At 62.4% G+C, this 15,358-nt stretch overlaps 4 protein-coding genes across 4 annotated transcripts; 3 read left to right on the forward strand and 1 right to left on the reverse strand.

The window, feature by feature from the left end:
- Positions 1 to 208: 208 nt before the first annotated feature.
- On the forward strand, positions 209 to 8,765 carry rgf1_0 (Rho1 guanine nucleotide exchange factor 1; the record flags this gene model as incomplete). The annotated part of the gene is made up of 13 exons (XM_062769322.1): positions 209 to 1,092; positions 1,148 to 1,907; positions 1,992 to 2,145; positions 2,194 to 2,335; positions 2,555 to 5,682; positions 6,409 to 6,474; positions 6,511 to 6,768; positions 6,828 to 7,272; positions 7,353 to 7,812; positions 7,848 to 8,132; positions 8,168 to 8,293; positions 8,328 to 8,389; positions 8,424 to 8,765. The coding sequence occupies exons 1-13, from the start codon at positions 682 to 684 to the stop codon at positions 8,763 to 8,765; spliced, it is 6,639 nt and encodes a 2,212-aa protein (XP_062625306.1). The 5' UTR covers positions 209 to 681.
- Positions 8,711 to 10,678, reverse strand: slp1 (WD repeat-containing protein slp1). Its single transcript, XM_062769323.1, has 5 exons — positions 10,529 to 10,678; positions 10,302 to 10,479; positions 9,801 to 10,264; positions 9,421 to 9,762; positions 8,711 to 9,379 (listed from the first exon to the last, which is right to left on the reverse strand). The coding sequence occupies exons 1-5, from the start codon at positions 10,567 to 10,569 to the stop codon at positions 8,869 to 8,871; spliced, it is 1,536 nt and encodes a 511-aa protein (XP_062625307.1). The 5' UTR covers positions 10,570 to 10,678; the 3' UTR covers positions 8,711 to 8,868.
- A 161-nt stretch (positions 10,679 to 10,839) lies between these two features.
- On the forward strand, positions 10,840 to 13,424 carry LOC62_02G002805 (uncharacterized protein). The gene is made up of 2 exons (XM_062769324.1): positions 10,840 to 11,997; positions 12,038 to 13,424. Exons 1-2 carry the CDS (start codon positions 10,875 to 10,877, stop codon positions 13,381 to 13,383), a joined length of 2,469 nt encoding a protein of 822 aa, XP_062625308.1. The 5' UTR covers positions 10,840 to 10,874; the 3' UTR covers positions 13,384 to 13,424.
- A 197-nt stretch (positions 13,425 to 13,621) lies between these two features.
- On the forward strand, positions 13,622 to 15,335 carry LGALDH (L-galactose dehydrogenase; the record flags this gene model as incomplete). Its single annotated transcript, XM_062769325.1, has 3 exons — positions 13,622 to 13,904; positions 14,321 to 14,527; positions 14,584 to 15,335. 3 exons carry the CDS (start codon positions 13,622 to 13,624, stop codon positions 15,333 to 15,335), a joined length of 1,242 nt encoding a protein of 413 aa, XP_062625309.1.
- Positions 15,336 to 15,358: the final 23 nt, after the last annotated feature.

The raw sequence follows: 15,358 nt of genomic DNA on the forward strand, positions 1-15,358 counted from the left end.
CCCCGGGGCAAGGCGGCAAGGGGGGGTTGCGTGTTGGCGCTAGTGGGCAGGCAGGCAGACAACTGACTGGCTGCTGGCTGGGGGGGCAAAACCAGAGGAACGAACAGACAGACACACGGGCTCTGCATGCTGCCTGCTGCTGCTGCAGGGCACACACCACACCACACCACCACTGCACCTCTCTACGCACAACTCCATCTCCCTTCATCACGAATCTCGTAGCAACACACCCAACACACACACACTACTCTCCACACATCCACACGACACGAAACGACACGCCAAAGACGTGGCGCACACGAGGCCACACCACACGAGCACGGCACACACGAGCATCACATTGTGTCCACCTTTCGGTTGCTGCCCCTCGCCATCACACCTCCTAGCCGAGCCGCGACGCGCCGCAGCACCAGCACCAAGCAGCAAGCCTGCCCCCCTCCACCGTCCTATGAACTGAGAGGCACTTGACCAGGCGGCGCACAAGGCAGCCCGAGCCCGACCAGCCCGACGACAGCGCGAGCGACGTCCTTTTCGCCTTCGGCGCGACGAAAAAGAGCCAGCTAGCGAGCGCACCGACGCCCGACGACGACGCCGCCGCCGCGCACCACCACCACCAACAACCCACCACCCACCAACCGCATCACCTCTGTCCGTCCATCGCCGCCGCCGCTCACCACCCCCATGGCTCCAACGGGACCGCGCGCACGCCCAGGCCCCCCGCCGGGCGGCGCTCGCCCCCAGCCCCAGCCCAACGTGCGCAACGAGGTCTTTGAGAACATCTTTGGCCGCCCAGCCGGCGGCCACCACCTCGGACCTGGCGTGCCGCCCGGCGCACACCCCGTCCCCGTCCGCCCGCAGTACGGAGGGTACGGACAACCACAACAACAACAGGGAGGATACCCCCAGTACCAGCAGCAGCCGCGAGCTTACCCCGCCCAAGGAGGAGGAGGAGGGGGAGGGGGATCGCTGATCCCTGGCCCGCCGCCGGGGCAGCAGGGAGGATACGGCGGACAGCAGCAGCAGCAGCAGCAGCAATACGCCGGCGCGAATGGATACGCGCCGCGCCCCAGGGGCCCGAGCTATGGTAGTACTGTGAGTAGCTGATGAGAGAGGGTGACCGCGGGCCCATCACTGACGGCGGGTGCAGGAGCCGCCGCCCAACCCGCGACGAGCGAGCTTTACGCCGTCGATTCCGCCACCAAACACTTACCCTGCCAACGGGGGGTCGAGCAGCACAACAGCACAAGCAGCGCCGACAACATCTTACAACGGATATGTAACGCCCGCGGCGAGGGTAGACCGTCTGCCGCACATCTCGTCGATCCAGCCCGGTGCGATCGTGGCGGGCGGCCCAGCCCTCGCCCAGCATCCTTTGCCCAGGTCGTCGTCCGCCACCGGACCACCTCCGGCAACTATGAGCATGCCCCAGCCCATGCCTCAGCCATCATTGCCTACCAGATCAGTGTCCAACGCCTCTACGCTGACAACGGCAACAATGAGCATGCGGTCCGTGTCGGGCAGCTCGACCGCAACACACGCCTCATCTGCAACCACTGTCTCCGTGCCTCCCCCGCGCTCGGGATCCCTGCACGCCAAGAACGGCCCCATTCGCGTCACCATCCCCTCACCCACCATCACCACCTCGCCCAACAAGGCCTTCTCGGCCCTCCCCAGAACGTCAGAGGAGCAGTCAACACTGGACCCGGGCAACCCGAGGGAGAGGGCCAGATCACATGGCGCAGCGTCCCCACCGCCAGACTACTTGCGCGCGACCCACCCTCCCAACGCAGCCTCGGCGCACTCGACGCCAGGAGGGTTATTAGACGACATTCCGGGCTTCCCGACCAGGTCGGATTCGGATCTCGGCCTCGGCCACCTCAGCGGCCCTTGGGAACCCACTCCAGCGGGTAGGTGTGATGGAGGACAGAGCGCGCTGCGCCCAAACACGACATGGCCATTTCAAGAGTCACCTGGTGCTAACTTGGTCACAGCGCGACCAGATCAAGTAAGGCAGCGGCCCCCGGAAGTGCGGCATACGTCCACGGCGAGCTCGTCATCACAACACCGCTCAATGCACTCGCGCATGCCCTCCGACTCGTCCATCGCGTCCAGCGTCTACACTGTGGGGCAGAACCAGCGGATAGCGTGAGTAGTGGTGTGCGCCGCCTGCCGGAGCTTGGCTGACCCTCCCAGTCCGCTGTCCCAGATGGGTCCCGTCCCCGACTCTCCATTCGGCTCTCCCTCGACACCGACTGGATCCGAGAACGGCTACGGCATGTTCCAGAGAATAGCACGCAAGTCGATGGAGTCGACACACTCGCTCCCCTTACCAAACGTGACTACCACAGAGTCATCACCGCTCCCACCAGGCGCAGCGACATCAGTGTTTGACCACAGGGCTACGTCATTTTCTGGCAGCTCGGCAAACCGGCGTGAGATTGTCAGCTCTGTCCGTTCTTCAGGGTCCCTCCACGGCCACGATTCGAGAGGCTTGGGAATCACGTACGGTGGAGGCTCTCCACTCACATCGAAGCCCTCATTTACCCACTCTCAGGCCAGCGTGCGCCAGGCCGCCATTCTCCAGACCATGCCCGTCATCATCCCAGCGCTCCTGTCCAGTGTCGCCGGCGCCTTCCGCCAGCTGGTCGACGTTAGTGAGATTGTCAAGGAGGGCATTACCTACAAGGACGCCTTTGATGGCCGCACGGCAGTCACCATCATCTCGGACATTATCAAGACGCCGGATCGCAACCTCGCACTTCTTCTCGGTCGTGCCCTGGACGCGCAAAAGTTCTTCCATGATGTCACCTACGCGCACAGGCTGCGTGACACGCCAAACGAGATCTACCAGTTCAAGGAGCGTCTCGTTGCGCCGTTTGTCAACGACTCGGCGATTATGGACTCGCCTGGATCAGAGCACATTGGTCTGACCAGACCTCCATCGTCTTCGAGTGGGACTGCACCCACAGCCCGGAAACAGATTGGCTACGATGCCCTGCTCGACTCGCCCGTCCTCCAGACGACCAAGGCTACCCCAGTACCTGGTGGTACGCCGCTGGAATCCGACGACTCGGAGGACGACCTGCCCAACGGTGTCTTCACGCTCCTAACCGAGTGTTACTCGCCGACATGTTCCCGCGAGCAGCTCTGTTACTCGATCAACTGTCCTCGCCGCCTGGAGCAGATGAAACGGCTCAACGTCAAGTCGGCCCACCCAGGATTATCGCGCAAGCTGAGCGAGGAGTCGTTGCACGACGAGCCAAAGGAGACGGGTACACTATGGATCCACTCGGTGTCCCAGGACATCCTCGACAGCGTAGACGACACGGAGAAGAAGCGACAAGAGGCCATCAACGAAGTCATTTACACGGAACGAGACTTTGTTCGCGACCTCGAGTATCTTCGCGACTCTTGGGTCAAGCCCCTTCGCACCCAGGACATCGTCTCATCGGACCGCAGGGACGAGTTTGTGCGGCAGGTCTTCTGGAACGTGCACGACGTGCTCCAGGTCAACCACGTCCTGGCAGAACGCCTCACAAAACGCCAGAAGCAGCAGCCTGTTGTGCAGTCGCTCGGTGACATCTTCCTGGACTGCGTCCCCCACTTTGAGCCGTTTGTCGTCTACGGAGCGCATCAACTGTGGGGAAAGTACGAGTTTGAGAAGGAGAAGAACACGAACCCTGCCTTCCAAAAGTTTGTTGACGAGACGGAACGGAAACCAGAGTCTCGCAAGCTCGAACTCAACGGCTACCTCACCAAGCCGACGACTCGACTGGGTCGATACCCGCTCTTGCTGGAGGCGGTCCTCAAGTACACGCCAGAGGACCACTCCGACAAGCGCGATCTTCCCGAGGTGATCAAGATGATCAAGGCGTTCCTGTCCAAGGTCAACGTCGAGAGTGGAAAGTCGGAGAATGCGTTCGAGCTCGCCCAGATCGACAAGCAGATCATGTTCCGCCAAGGCGACAACATTGATCTCCGATTGAGAGATCGCAGCCGCGAGCTTGTCCACAAGGGACCCGTCAAGAGACGAGGAGGAAACCAGGGCGGCGAGAATGCCGATTTGATCGCCTTCCTCTTTGACCACGCCTTCCTGTTGGTCAAATCCAAGTGGGTCAACAAGGCCGAGCAATACAAGGTCTACCGACGACCCATTCCTCTCGAATTACTCGTCCTTCGATACCCAGAGGACCACTACAACTCGGCAAAGCTCTCCGCCGGCACGAACAACAAGCTAATCCGTGCTGGCGGACCTGCTGGCAAGGCAGGCGGTAAGAGCCAGCTGGCGCACATCCCACCTAAGCCCGAGAGCAAGCACGGCTTCTTCCTCAACGTCATCCACCTCGGCCGCAAGGGATACGAGTTGCAGCTTTGGATCGACACGTATGCCGGCAGGAGGAAGTGGATTGAGAGCATTGAAAAGCAGCAGCAAGTCATTCGCGACCACTCGACAATCTTTGTTAGCGAGACGATCACCGAAGGCTTCTTCCAGGGCCTGAGACGGATCAACTGCCTCAGCCCTTACGACAACGGCAACCGCATGATCTACGGCACCGACGAGGGCGTCTACTTCTCAAACTTGCGCGACCCGAAACTACGCGAGCCCGTCAAGGTTATCAACCTGGTTGATGTGGCCCAGGTCGATGTGATCGAGGAGTACCAGCTGCTCATTGTTCTGAGTGAGCGCCAGGTCACCACCTTCCCCCTCGACTGCCTTGACCCCAACGACCCCAACGCGGCGCTCAAGCGTGGCAAGCGTGTGTCGTCGCACACGAGCTTCTTCAAGTCGGGTGTCTGTCTCGGACGCACATTGGTTGCTGTCGTCAAGAGCTCGCCGCTCTCGTCGACCATCAAGGTGCTCGAGCCCGTTGACCAGAGCATGCGGGGCAAGAAGCCGCAGGGAAGCTTCATGAAGAGCTTGAAGGGCGCCCAGGACACGCTCAAGGTGTTCAAGGAGTTCTACATTCCCTTTGAGAGCTTCTCGGTCTACTTCCTCAAGACCAAGCTCTGCGTTGGTTGCCAGAAAGGCTTTGAGATTGTCGACCTCGAGACGCTCGACCTGCAGTCGCTCCTCGACCCGTCCGACCAGTCGCTCGACTTTGTCCTCAAACGCGAAGGCGTGCGCCCGATGGCCATCTACCGAATCGAGTCCGACTTCTTATTGTGCTACGACGACTTCGCATTCTACGTCAACAAGAACGGATGGCGAGCGCGTCCCAAATGGGCCATTGTGTGGGAAGGGGCGCCGACGGCGTTTGCGCTGCTCTACCCCTACGTCATTGCGTTCGAGCCGACGTTTGTCGAAGTGCGCCACGTCGAGACTGGCCACTTAGTTCAGATCATCCCCGGCAGCCACATTACATGCCTGTTTGCCGACATGCCTCCGTCGACGGTCAACGCCCCTGTCCCGCAGCAGCGCCAGATCATGTACCCCCAGCAGCCGGGCAACGGACAGATGTACCGGCCACCACCGGGGCAGTTTGGCATGCCCCAAGGCTACGGCTACCCTCCGCAGGGTTACAACGGTGCGAATGGTGGACGGCCTCCCATGCCCTACGGCGCACCACCGCCGATGCAGCCGATCCGCAACTTCCAGTTCCGACCACAGATCATCTTTGTTTCGGACGACGGCCACGTCCAGTTCCTCAAGCTTCCGCCGCCGAATGGCAACAACCGGCGTTCGTCCGACTCGCGCTCGACGCACTCTGGTCGATGAGCGCGCGGGGCGACCGACCTCGTCTCATTGCCAGGGTTGTTCGGTTTCCCGTTCTCCCCCGCCCCCCCATCACACCAACCCATCATCATATCTCATGCCCCTCATACCAGTGGCCCCTAGGCCGCCTGGTCGCTATACTGTTTTGGCACCCTAGTTTTGTTCTGGTTGGTTGTAGCATCACGCCGTAAGAGAGAGAGAGAATGCATACATGCGAGGGATGTGGAAGGGTGTTGAGTGATGTTGAGTGAAAGCGCAAGGGCAGTTGATTGACAGTCTTGTGCGGCGCCCCGCAGCCGGAATGACGATCGTTGCCACCGACGAGCAGTGTGAGACGCGATGGCGCACCAAGGTTGCACCCAGCATCGCAACCTCGCTCTTCCCCCCGACAACTTTCTACCTAACATCTGGCAACGACATATCCCTACTCCTTACTGATATACACGGCACACAAGCACCAGAAGTGCACAGCGTGCACACTACAATGCGGCACACGCTCGACCCCCTCCCGCGGAGTCTGACAGGCGGCAGCAGCAGCGGCGGCGCGGCGCGGCGCCGGCGTCAAGTGTTTCGGGGGGACGCGTGGGGCCGGCTGGACCGGGTACAGGAGCTGGGCGACGACGGGGACGCGCACACTGGGTGGGTAGGCTGGGGCCGCTCCCCCTCTTTCTGGCCTAAGCTCACCCCCACCGCAGCTGCGTCAACGCCCTCTCGTGGTCGGACGACGGGGCCGTCCTCCTCTCCGGCTCGGACGACAAGCGGTGGGCCGGGGTCTGGGAAGGTGGCTAACGTACCAGGATATGCATGTGGACGGCGGACACGCGCTCCGGCATCGCGGGCAGCGCCGACTCGCCGCATCCCTTGCGGCTGCGCGAGAGCATCATCACGGGCCACCAAGCCAACATCTTCTGGAGCAGCTTCCTCCCGTCTGCTGGGCCGCCGCGCATCGTCTCGTGTGCGGGAGACAGCGACATCCGCGTGTTCGACGTCGAGAAGCTGTCGTGGGCGCCGACTTTGCGCGGCAAGGGCGCGCTCGACGGGCGCAGCGGCGCGGGGTGGGTCGGGTCGGGTCTGTCTACGGCCTGGGCTGAGCTGAGCTGATCGTTCCCTCTAGCGTCACCATCCTCAGATGCCACAGCGACCGCACGAAACGCATCGCGACCGAGGCGAGCCCGTTCCAGTTCCTCTCCGTGTCCGAGGACGGCACGGTGCGGCAGCACGACCTGCGCAGGCCGCACGCGTGCCCGGGCGAATGTCCGACGCCGCTCTTCCGCGCGCCGGACGGCGTGGACCTGTACAGCCTCTCGCTGTCCCCCGCCGCGCCGCACGTGTTCGCGGTCGCGGGGCAAACGGACGCAGCGTACGTTCTTGACCGGCGCATGCTCGCGCGCCAGACCCCCAGCTGGGGCGAGCACACGAAGCGCGCCGGCCAGGTGCACTGCGTTCGGAGGCTTGGACTGCCCGACGACGAGTGGGAGGGCGTGTCGCCCAGTCGTTCGGGGTACGATGGCGAGCGGCACATCACGTGTGTCAAGTTGAATCCGGACAACCCAGCGGAGGTGAGTGCGAGTGCGCGAAGCTCACGAGCTGGAGGAGGAGACGAAGGGAAGGCGGAGATGGCAGGCTGACGCTGCGCTAGGCAATCTGCGCGTTCGCGAAACACTCGACCGCGCTGTTCAACCTCAACGACTCGCCGGTCGAGACGTCGGCCGCGGCGACAAGCGAGCATGGGGTCGTCTCGCCGAATCCTAGTCGGGGACGCGCGCAGACTGACACGGTCGGGGTGCTGGAGGCACAGCAGGAGATTGTGGAGGATGTGTTGGAAGATGCCGAGGCGGCGGTAGCCGCGGAGGCGGGGAGGACAGACACGCAAGCAGTGCCAGAGACCACAGACACCAACGCTGGCACAAGACAGCCGCACAAGAGGCGGCACTCGGAAGTATCGACTGTCACGGGCGACCTCTCACCCGTGACTCGGTTACGTACCGAGGAACACCTGGGAGGAGCGGACGAGATTGATCTGGACGATATCCGCGAGCTCGAGGAGGACGTGCTGGCAGTCGTGTCAGAAGCAGAGGGCGAGACGGTCTTCCTCTTCGGTGGGTTAGCTGTCCCGTGAAGACTAACCCCCCAGACGATGACGATGAAGATGCCGAGGAAACCGGCGGTGACGACGACTCCGACTCTGGAGAGGAAATCGACCTGTCGCACTTCGGCTACAACCTCACCGGCGACGGCGAAGATGAAGACGAGGATGAGGAGGACGACGATGATGACGACGAGGATGATTCCGACGACGACAGCAACTTTGGCTTCAGACGCGGTGCGCGCAGCGCCACGGGCCAGTTTGGCAGCGTGCCTCTCCTGCACCCACGGCGGATGTTCAAGGGTGCGCGCAACGTCGAGACGGTCAAGGACTGTGAGTGGGTGTAGGTACACATCATCTGACTGCAGGCACTTTCCTTGGCGACAGCTCGGACAAGATTGCCTCTGGGTCCGACGACGGCAACTTCTTCGTGTGGGACAAGGTCACTGGCCGCCTCGAGGGCATCTGGGAGGGCGACAACGAGGTCGTGAATGGTGAGAAGGGCCGTGTGGCTCCAGCTAACAACAGTCATGTCGCAGCACCCCACGCTGCCCGTCATCGCGGTGAGCGGCATCGACAGCACGGTCAAGGTACGTGAAATGAATGCCGTTTAGCTGACGCCAGGTCTTTGCGCCAACAGCTTCCCGCCTCGCCACATCGCATATCCGCACCGCCGACGTCGACCGCATCATCCAGCGTAACAAGTATCGACCACGTCCAGCCCGTCAGTTCAACCCCTTCTCGGACAGGACGACGATTCTGCAGTACCTCACCAACTATGTGGCTAATAATGGTCTAGGTCCGCTCGAGCCCGTCGTCGGAGACGTGCCTGTTGGCCGCAGGACGGCCTTGCAGTTCGTCAGTGACGGGCAGACTATCAGCTTCGTCCATCGTGACATTGGTGTCGAGGACGACGAAGATGAAGACGACGACGATGAGGAGCCGATGGAGGACGAAGATGAGTAATCGACGCACCTGTACAGTAACTGTACGTATGTAGCATGAATAGGGACTACAAGGGTACAATCGGCCACGGGACAGGACAGAAGAACACAACACGAGCAAGCCACTACCTAATGCGAACCTTGGACACGCCGCGCGCCTCGCGGTCGCCCGAGTCGGCCTTCTTGCCGACAGCCTTGGGTTCCCAGATCTTCCAAAACTTGAGGTTCTCGTCGCCGGCACCGGTGGCGACGGTGCATCCGTCGGGGGAGAGCGACGACGCGAGCACACGGTTGTCGTGCGCGGGCACGTCGTAGATCTTCTGCAGGGACGGGTACGACCACAGCGAGATGTTGTTGTCGGGGAAGCCGTGCGTCGAGAGGATCTCCTTTGAATGCGGGCTCCAGATGAGCGACGTCACCTGCGACTTGGCGTGCAGCGACGACGTGCGCGCGCCCGTCGTCGTCGACCAGAAGTGGATGTGCTGGTCCTGGCTGCCGCCGCCGGTCGCGAGGAGGTTGGACTGCCACGGGCACCATGCGAGGGCCTTGACTGCCGCCGTGTGGTTGCGCTTCGTCCACTTGGGAACGACACGGTACTCGTTCTCTGGGGCGTTGATCGGCTGGCCGACACGAGCACTGCGGTGTCAGTTGAGTCCAAGACACGCATTTCAACTCACTCCCAACAGTTCACAACGTTGTCGTTACCGCCACTTGCGAGCAGCTGGCCATCGGGGCGCCAAGCGAGACCACACACCTCGGCCGAGTGCCCACGCAACTCCTGGACCTTGTGCTGCGCGATACGCACATCGTGGTGGAAGATCGTGCCGTCGCGGCATCCTGACGAGAGAACGTGGCCGTTCCACGAAAGCGTAGGGATACGGGCATTGTGGCCGCGCATGACACGCATTCGCTTGCTCTCTTCAACATCCCAGATCTCAATGTCACCATTATCGTTACCAGTTGCTAGGAAAGCTCCGTCTGGCGACCACTTGACGGAAGTGACCGGAGTTGACTCCTCGCTTGGGTGTCAGCGTGTTGCACCAAAGCCTACACCTACGTCTCCTCGCCGAGCGCCATGACATCGCCCGATTCAGCATCCCACACATATGGGACACATCCCAGGCCAATAGCCACACGGTTCGAGCAGCTCCAGTCCACGAGGTTGAGGTAGTAGTCGTCCACAAAGCCGGGGGCGTCGAGCACGCGGTCGGGGAGGTATGGCGGGGAGCGCTTCTTGGCGGCAGCAGACGCAGCGGCGGCGCCATTCGTCGCACCGCGGTTGGCTGCAGTCGAGCTGTGAAGAAGGTAGTTTCGCTGAGCATCGAGGTGGGATGTGGCGTGCGATGCGGGGGGAGGAGCAGCACGGAACGAGAGAATACGGCGGCCCGGCTGGGCGAGGGTGAACGGGCCGGAGTGCGCTGGGGCGCTGTGCGTCGAGTCCATCGATGTGTCGGGTGTCTCGGCGGGGTGCGAGAACGAAGAGTGCTGTGACACTGGGCGAGAAGGAACGAAGCGGTCGAGCTGGGGTCAGTGCGGGTCCGAGGTAAACACCACCTACATCGCGGGCGCTGATCTTGTCCTTGGACGTCTTCTCCGGCAGGACAAACTCGCCGCTGCCCCGGTCGGCAATATTCATGCGGCCCATGCCCTCCCGCAGGCCTGCGAGGCCATCGATGTCGACAGAGCGCTGCTTGACGGGCGAGGGAACCTTGGCCCGGGTGTGGAAGGGGTTCGACCTGGGGCGTTAGGGGGGTGCTGGCCGGGGTGGCTGGTCAACACACTCACGGGTGGCGATCCTTGCTGCTTCCTGCTGCCTCTAAGCCCATGGTGCTAAGGTCGGTTGGGTGGTGAGCTGGAGGGGTTCAGAAGGGCTGGAGAGTGTCTCTGGCCGTGGATTAGGTGGTGCCGGCCTTTGTTGGGCAATGTAGAGGTAGGGACTGATGGGTTGTGCGACAGCGAGGCCAAAACAAAGCAGTCGCGGGTCCGTTTGGATATGACGGAAGCAAAATGTTTGGCGGAACAACTCCAATGCCGCCCGCCCTTACCCCTGTGATGGTAATGTCGCCGCCGTCGTCTTTCGTTTCGCCCATTGTCTCCATTCCCAAACCGACGGCACTCCCCTCAGACGCGAATGGCTCTGAACACAGTGTTGGGCGGCCCTGGGCCTTCGACACAACTTTTTCGCCAGCTACGGCTCGGGTCTAGCCGCCTGCTCGTCGAGGCGTTGTCCACGTCTGCTCCTGCCCCACCACGACATCATCGACAGGCGACAGGCCGACCGGCAGGCCTTGGCATCGGTGTCCCAGTCCGACATGCGTCCACTCTACGGCCTCGACAGTTGAAGTCATCGACACAGGGCTCCCCTATCCTGGTCCCACCACCCGCGGCACCAGAAGCCAGCGGCGGCGGCCTCGACGACCTCCGGTCAGCCTTGGAGGAGAAGAACCTAGGCAGGCTCATGCTTGCCTGGGGTGACCTCGTCAAGCTGCAGGGGACAAACGCCTGTCTAGACTCTGACTACGCCGCTATATCCAATGTCATCGACACTGCCCTCAGCAACCCGAAGCTTCAGCTCCGAAAACTGCACGCGGCGGCTCCAAAACAGTACGGCTACCTGCGACACATGGCGATCGAAGCAGCAGCCCACGACAAGTGGCAAGGGCTTCACCGCTTCCAGCTCGAGCTGATGGCCTTTGGTCTGCCGACCGAGGCGGCGTCAACTTTCCTGGAGTTCAAGCAACGCCGCCGCGCCGTCGAGGGCAAGGAGGATAGCAGCGGCCTCGGCTCGTATGACCGAGCAGTCCGCCTGGCCACTCGCTTAAGTGGAGAAGGACTGCAACTTCTCATACTTGTTCACATCGCGACCCTGTCCATGCTCGACCACTTCGACAATGAGCGTGTCGCAGATCTCTTGGACACGACGGCCGACTTCCGACCCGAAACGGTGAAATCCTTATCCTGGACCGACATTAAGAAAAGCCTGTCCCGCGCCGGCGGTGGCAGGGTGATGGAGAAGAAGTTCTTGCACAATCTGCGAAGATTCGAGCTCGTCTTGCTTGTGTACCACCCCGACGCACTGGATGCGCGAGTGCGTATCTGGGCAGAGGAGGGAGCTCGGACTGCCCTCTTCCAGCTGTATGACGGTATCATGGCCGCCTCGATCGGAAAGGACCGCTTGATCGTGCCGCAGGACCTGGACGAGGCGGGTCGCTTGAAGTACTATTCCAAAATCCCGCTGGTCGCCGACACATGGAGTGAGTGATGTGTGGCGCCCTCAGCCGCTAACATTGGCAGTGGCATTCATGGCCGCGTTTGGCCGACTAGGCGAGCTGGATCGGATTGTCAAGATGATTTCCGAAGACATCCCACTGCGCAACGACGGTCAACTTCCCAGCGAACACATCCTCGCGACTGCCGTGCAAGAACTCGGCTTCATGTCGGTGAACTCTACAGTTAAGGGTGCGACCCGCAAGGAGGCCGGGAAACAAAGCGATCTGATATGGGACGCCATGGTCAAAGCAGGAATGCAAAGTGCCAGGACCATCGGCAAGCGCATCCTGGTGCTCTCATTGCGCGGGAGGGCAGATGAAGCTGAGAAGCTCCATGAAGAAGGGCTTGCTTCGCTGCGACGGCAGCAGATCAGCGACCAAGACATTTATCTCGACGTGTCGTTGTTCACCCACCTCTGCCGAACGAACAAAGTTGACCGCGCCGTTCGACTCTTGGCCACCCGTCGCCATAGCGATCCCGATACTGAGACTGGCCACTTCCGCTCCATGGTGGGCCAAGCTCTTTCCCCGCCAATGCGGTACGAGGACCAACAGCGACTGTACCGCGCTCTAATGAAGCATAAAGCGCCCGGCTGCAGGATCACGGCCGTGACATACGGCATCATTCTGCGGTACCTCCTCGAGGGAACCAACGACTTGCAGTCCGCCTGCCGAATGATCTGCTTGAACTCGAGGGACGCTGAGCCCATCATCTGGTACACGAATTTGATACGCGGCTTGCTTGGGCGCGGCAACCGGCAAGTTGAGGCGCGAGGCTATGAAGCTGCCGTCTTCATCCTCACGACGCTTGTCCCATACCTGGAGGATGTGGCTCAGTTCAAATATCTGAACTTGTGGCGACTGGTTGCGAGGCCGATCGCGCTGTCCGCAGCCATCCCGGCGCATGTGCGGCACGACCACCTGGCATCCTTACTCGACAGCTTCCCAGGCCAGAGGCATTATGGCAACCTCTTGCGCCGCAACATCATGCGGTACTGTGTGAGCCGGGCCGACGGGCAGGGCATTCCAGAGGCTTTGCTTCACTACAAAGCAGTGGACAAGCCGTTGCCGAATAGCGTCGACTACGATACCCTCATCGACCATTTGATCAAGCACGGATTCCCGCAGCTGGCCCAGGACATTGTCAACGACATACCGCGGAATGGGCGCTACTCGAGCGTGCTGAGGAGGGCAAAGAAGAAGGGTCTTGACGTCGACGAAGCGGCTCTTGGGCCTTATGATGGCGCCGCCACCAACAACGAGTCTGCGGAGGACGCCACCTTGCAGGAACTCGTCGAAGAGGCCGAAGAAGAGGCCGAGGACGCGGAAGAGGGCGCGGCGGCGCAGGCGGCGCGGGAGTTTAGTGTGTAGCCGGGTCAATGCATAGCGAGGCAGCATGCAGGTGTGCACGTAGTTGTGCATCGTAACATCGTAACGGAGCACAGGTCGCCGAGTTATCGGTACCTCGGCTCCCTGCCGATATATCGGTGGTGCCCGACACCGGCGAAATGGGGCCCGTTTTGTCGCCCCGCAACCAGTACCACCCATAAATACGGCAGCCTGGTCTCCATCTCTCCCATCTCCTCTCCCCCAAACCACTCACGACACAATGACGCTCCCCGCGACTACCCTGCCGCCGTACCACCCCGACCAGCCCGAGCCGACGTTGCACGCCTGGGCGCTCGCCGACGTCCCCACAGCGGAAGAGGACACCATCCCCGCCGCCGAGGTCCTCCCTGCGCCCGCTGCGACCGACGTCTTCCCGCGCATCATCCTCGGCTGCGCGCCGTTCGGGTACGGCATCTACGCTGACAAGAGTGTGGTCGAGGGCGTTGAGCCCGTGCGCCTGGTGCGCGCTGCGCTGCGGGCGGGGGTTAATGCGTTTGATACGGGTGAGTCGTCGCGAGCACGAGCGCAGCGAGTGCGAGTGCGGCGCAGATGGTCGAGGTAGTACACGACCCCCAAGGTCTGTGGGGACGGGGGAAGAGCTACCCCCCCGTGGCCCCCTCCATCCCCCACGTCGCCTCATACGGGGTTGAGATGACCCGGGTGTGCTACGGCGTTTCGTGTCGGTGGAGGGCTGTACTTCCGGGGCACATCCGTCGTCGGCGGGCAAGGCGCCAGCGCAGCTTGCTCAGCATCGGCCAGCAGCGAAGCAGTGGCGCGCGGCACGCGGCACGCATGCCGGTGTACTGTTCACCTCGCCTCCATGCTCGCGTTCGCAGTGCTGCGGGGTCTGCAGTTGACGCGGGTCTCCTCGTGGTCCCGCAGCGCCACCCGCAGGCTCACCCGCTAACATCCCCCACAGCACCCTACTACCACCCGTCCGAGATCGTGCTGGGCAACGCGCTGCACACGCTCGCGGCAGAGTTCCCCCGCGAGTCGTACACCCTCATCACGAAGGTATCCAAGTTTGGCCCGTCGATCGAGAACCACGTGTTCGAGGCGGACGCGGTGCGGAAGAGCGTCGAGCGGAGCTTGAAGCGGCTCAGGACCGACTACCTGGATGTTGTGTGTAAGTGGCACGCTGCTTCCCAGCCCAAGCGCACCGCTAACGCGGTGCTCGTGCAGATCTCCACGACGTCGAGTTCGCTGCGTCTGGCCCGTACCCCGTCCCCGCTGGCCTGCCGCTCGAGTTGCTCGCGTCCGGGGGCGACGGCCTCGCGCCGCCGTACACGTCCCTCGGGGCAGGCGACGACGCGATCCTCGCGTCCCTCGCTGCGCTGCGCGAGCTGCAGGCCGAGGGCAAGATCAAGCGTGTCGGAATCGCGGGATACACGCTGCCTGTGCTCCTCCGCCTCGCGCTCGTCGTCCTCCACACCACTGGCCGCCCGCTCGACCTCGTCCAGAGCTACTCGCACCAGACGCTGCAGAACTCGGCGCTCGGGGACGGATACCTCGCCGCCCTGAACGACCAGGCCAAGGTCGAGCAGGTCGTCAACGCCGCGCCCCTGTCCATGGGCCTGCTGACGCGCTCTGGCGGGCCTGACTGGCACCCCGCGCGCAAGGTGCCCAAGCTGCACCCTGCTGTCGGTGAGGCGGCCGACCTCGCCGCCGTGCGCGGAACGTCGATCGAGGCGGTCGGCATCGCGTTCGGATACCAAGAGCTCCGGCAGGCCGACGGCAAGGTCGTGCCCGTCGTCATTGGCTGCACCAACCTCCCCCAGCTGCACCAGGCGCTGCAGACCTTCCACCAGATCAACTCGGGCGAGGTGGACGCCAAGCGCGACGCTGTCGCGGCGGAGATCGTCGAGCTGTTCAAGCAGCGCGGGGTGCACAACTACTCGTGGCAGAGCCCGGGCCCGAACCAGTTTGAGAAGTAGGGTAGTAGCGGCGAAGGAAGGGT

Source organism: Vanrija pseudolonga, chromosome 2, assembly GCF_020906515.1.
Source record: "Vanrija pseudolonga chromosome 2, complete sequence".
Taxonomy (NCBI): domain Eukaryota; kingdom Fungi; phylum Basidiomycota; class Tremellomycetes; order Trichosporonales; family Trichosporonaceae; genus Vanrija; species Vanrija pseudolonga.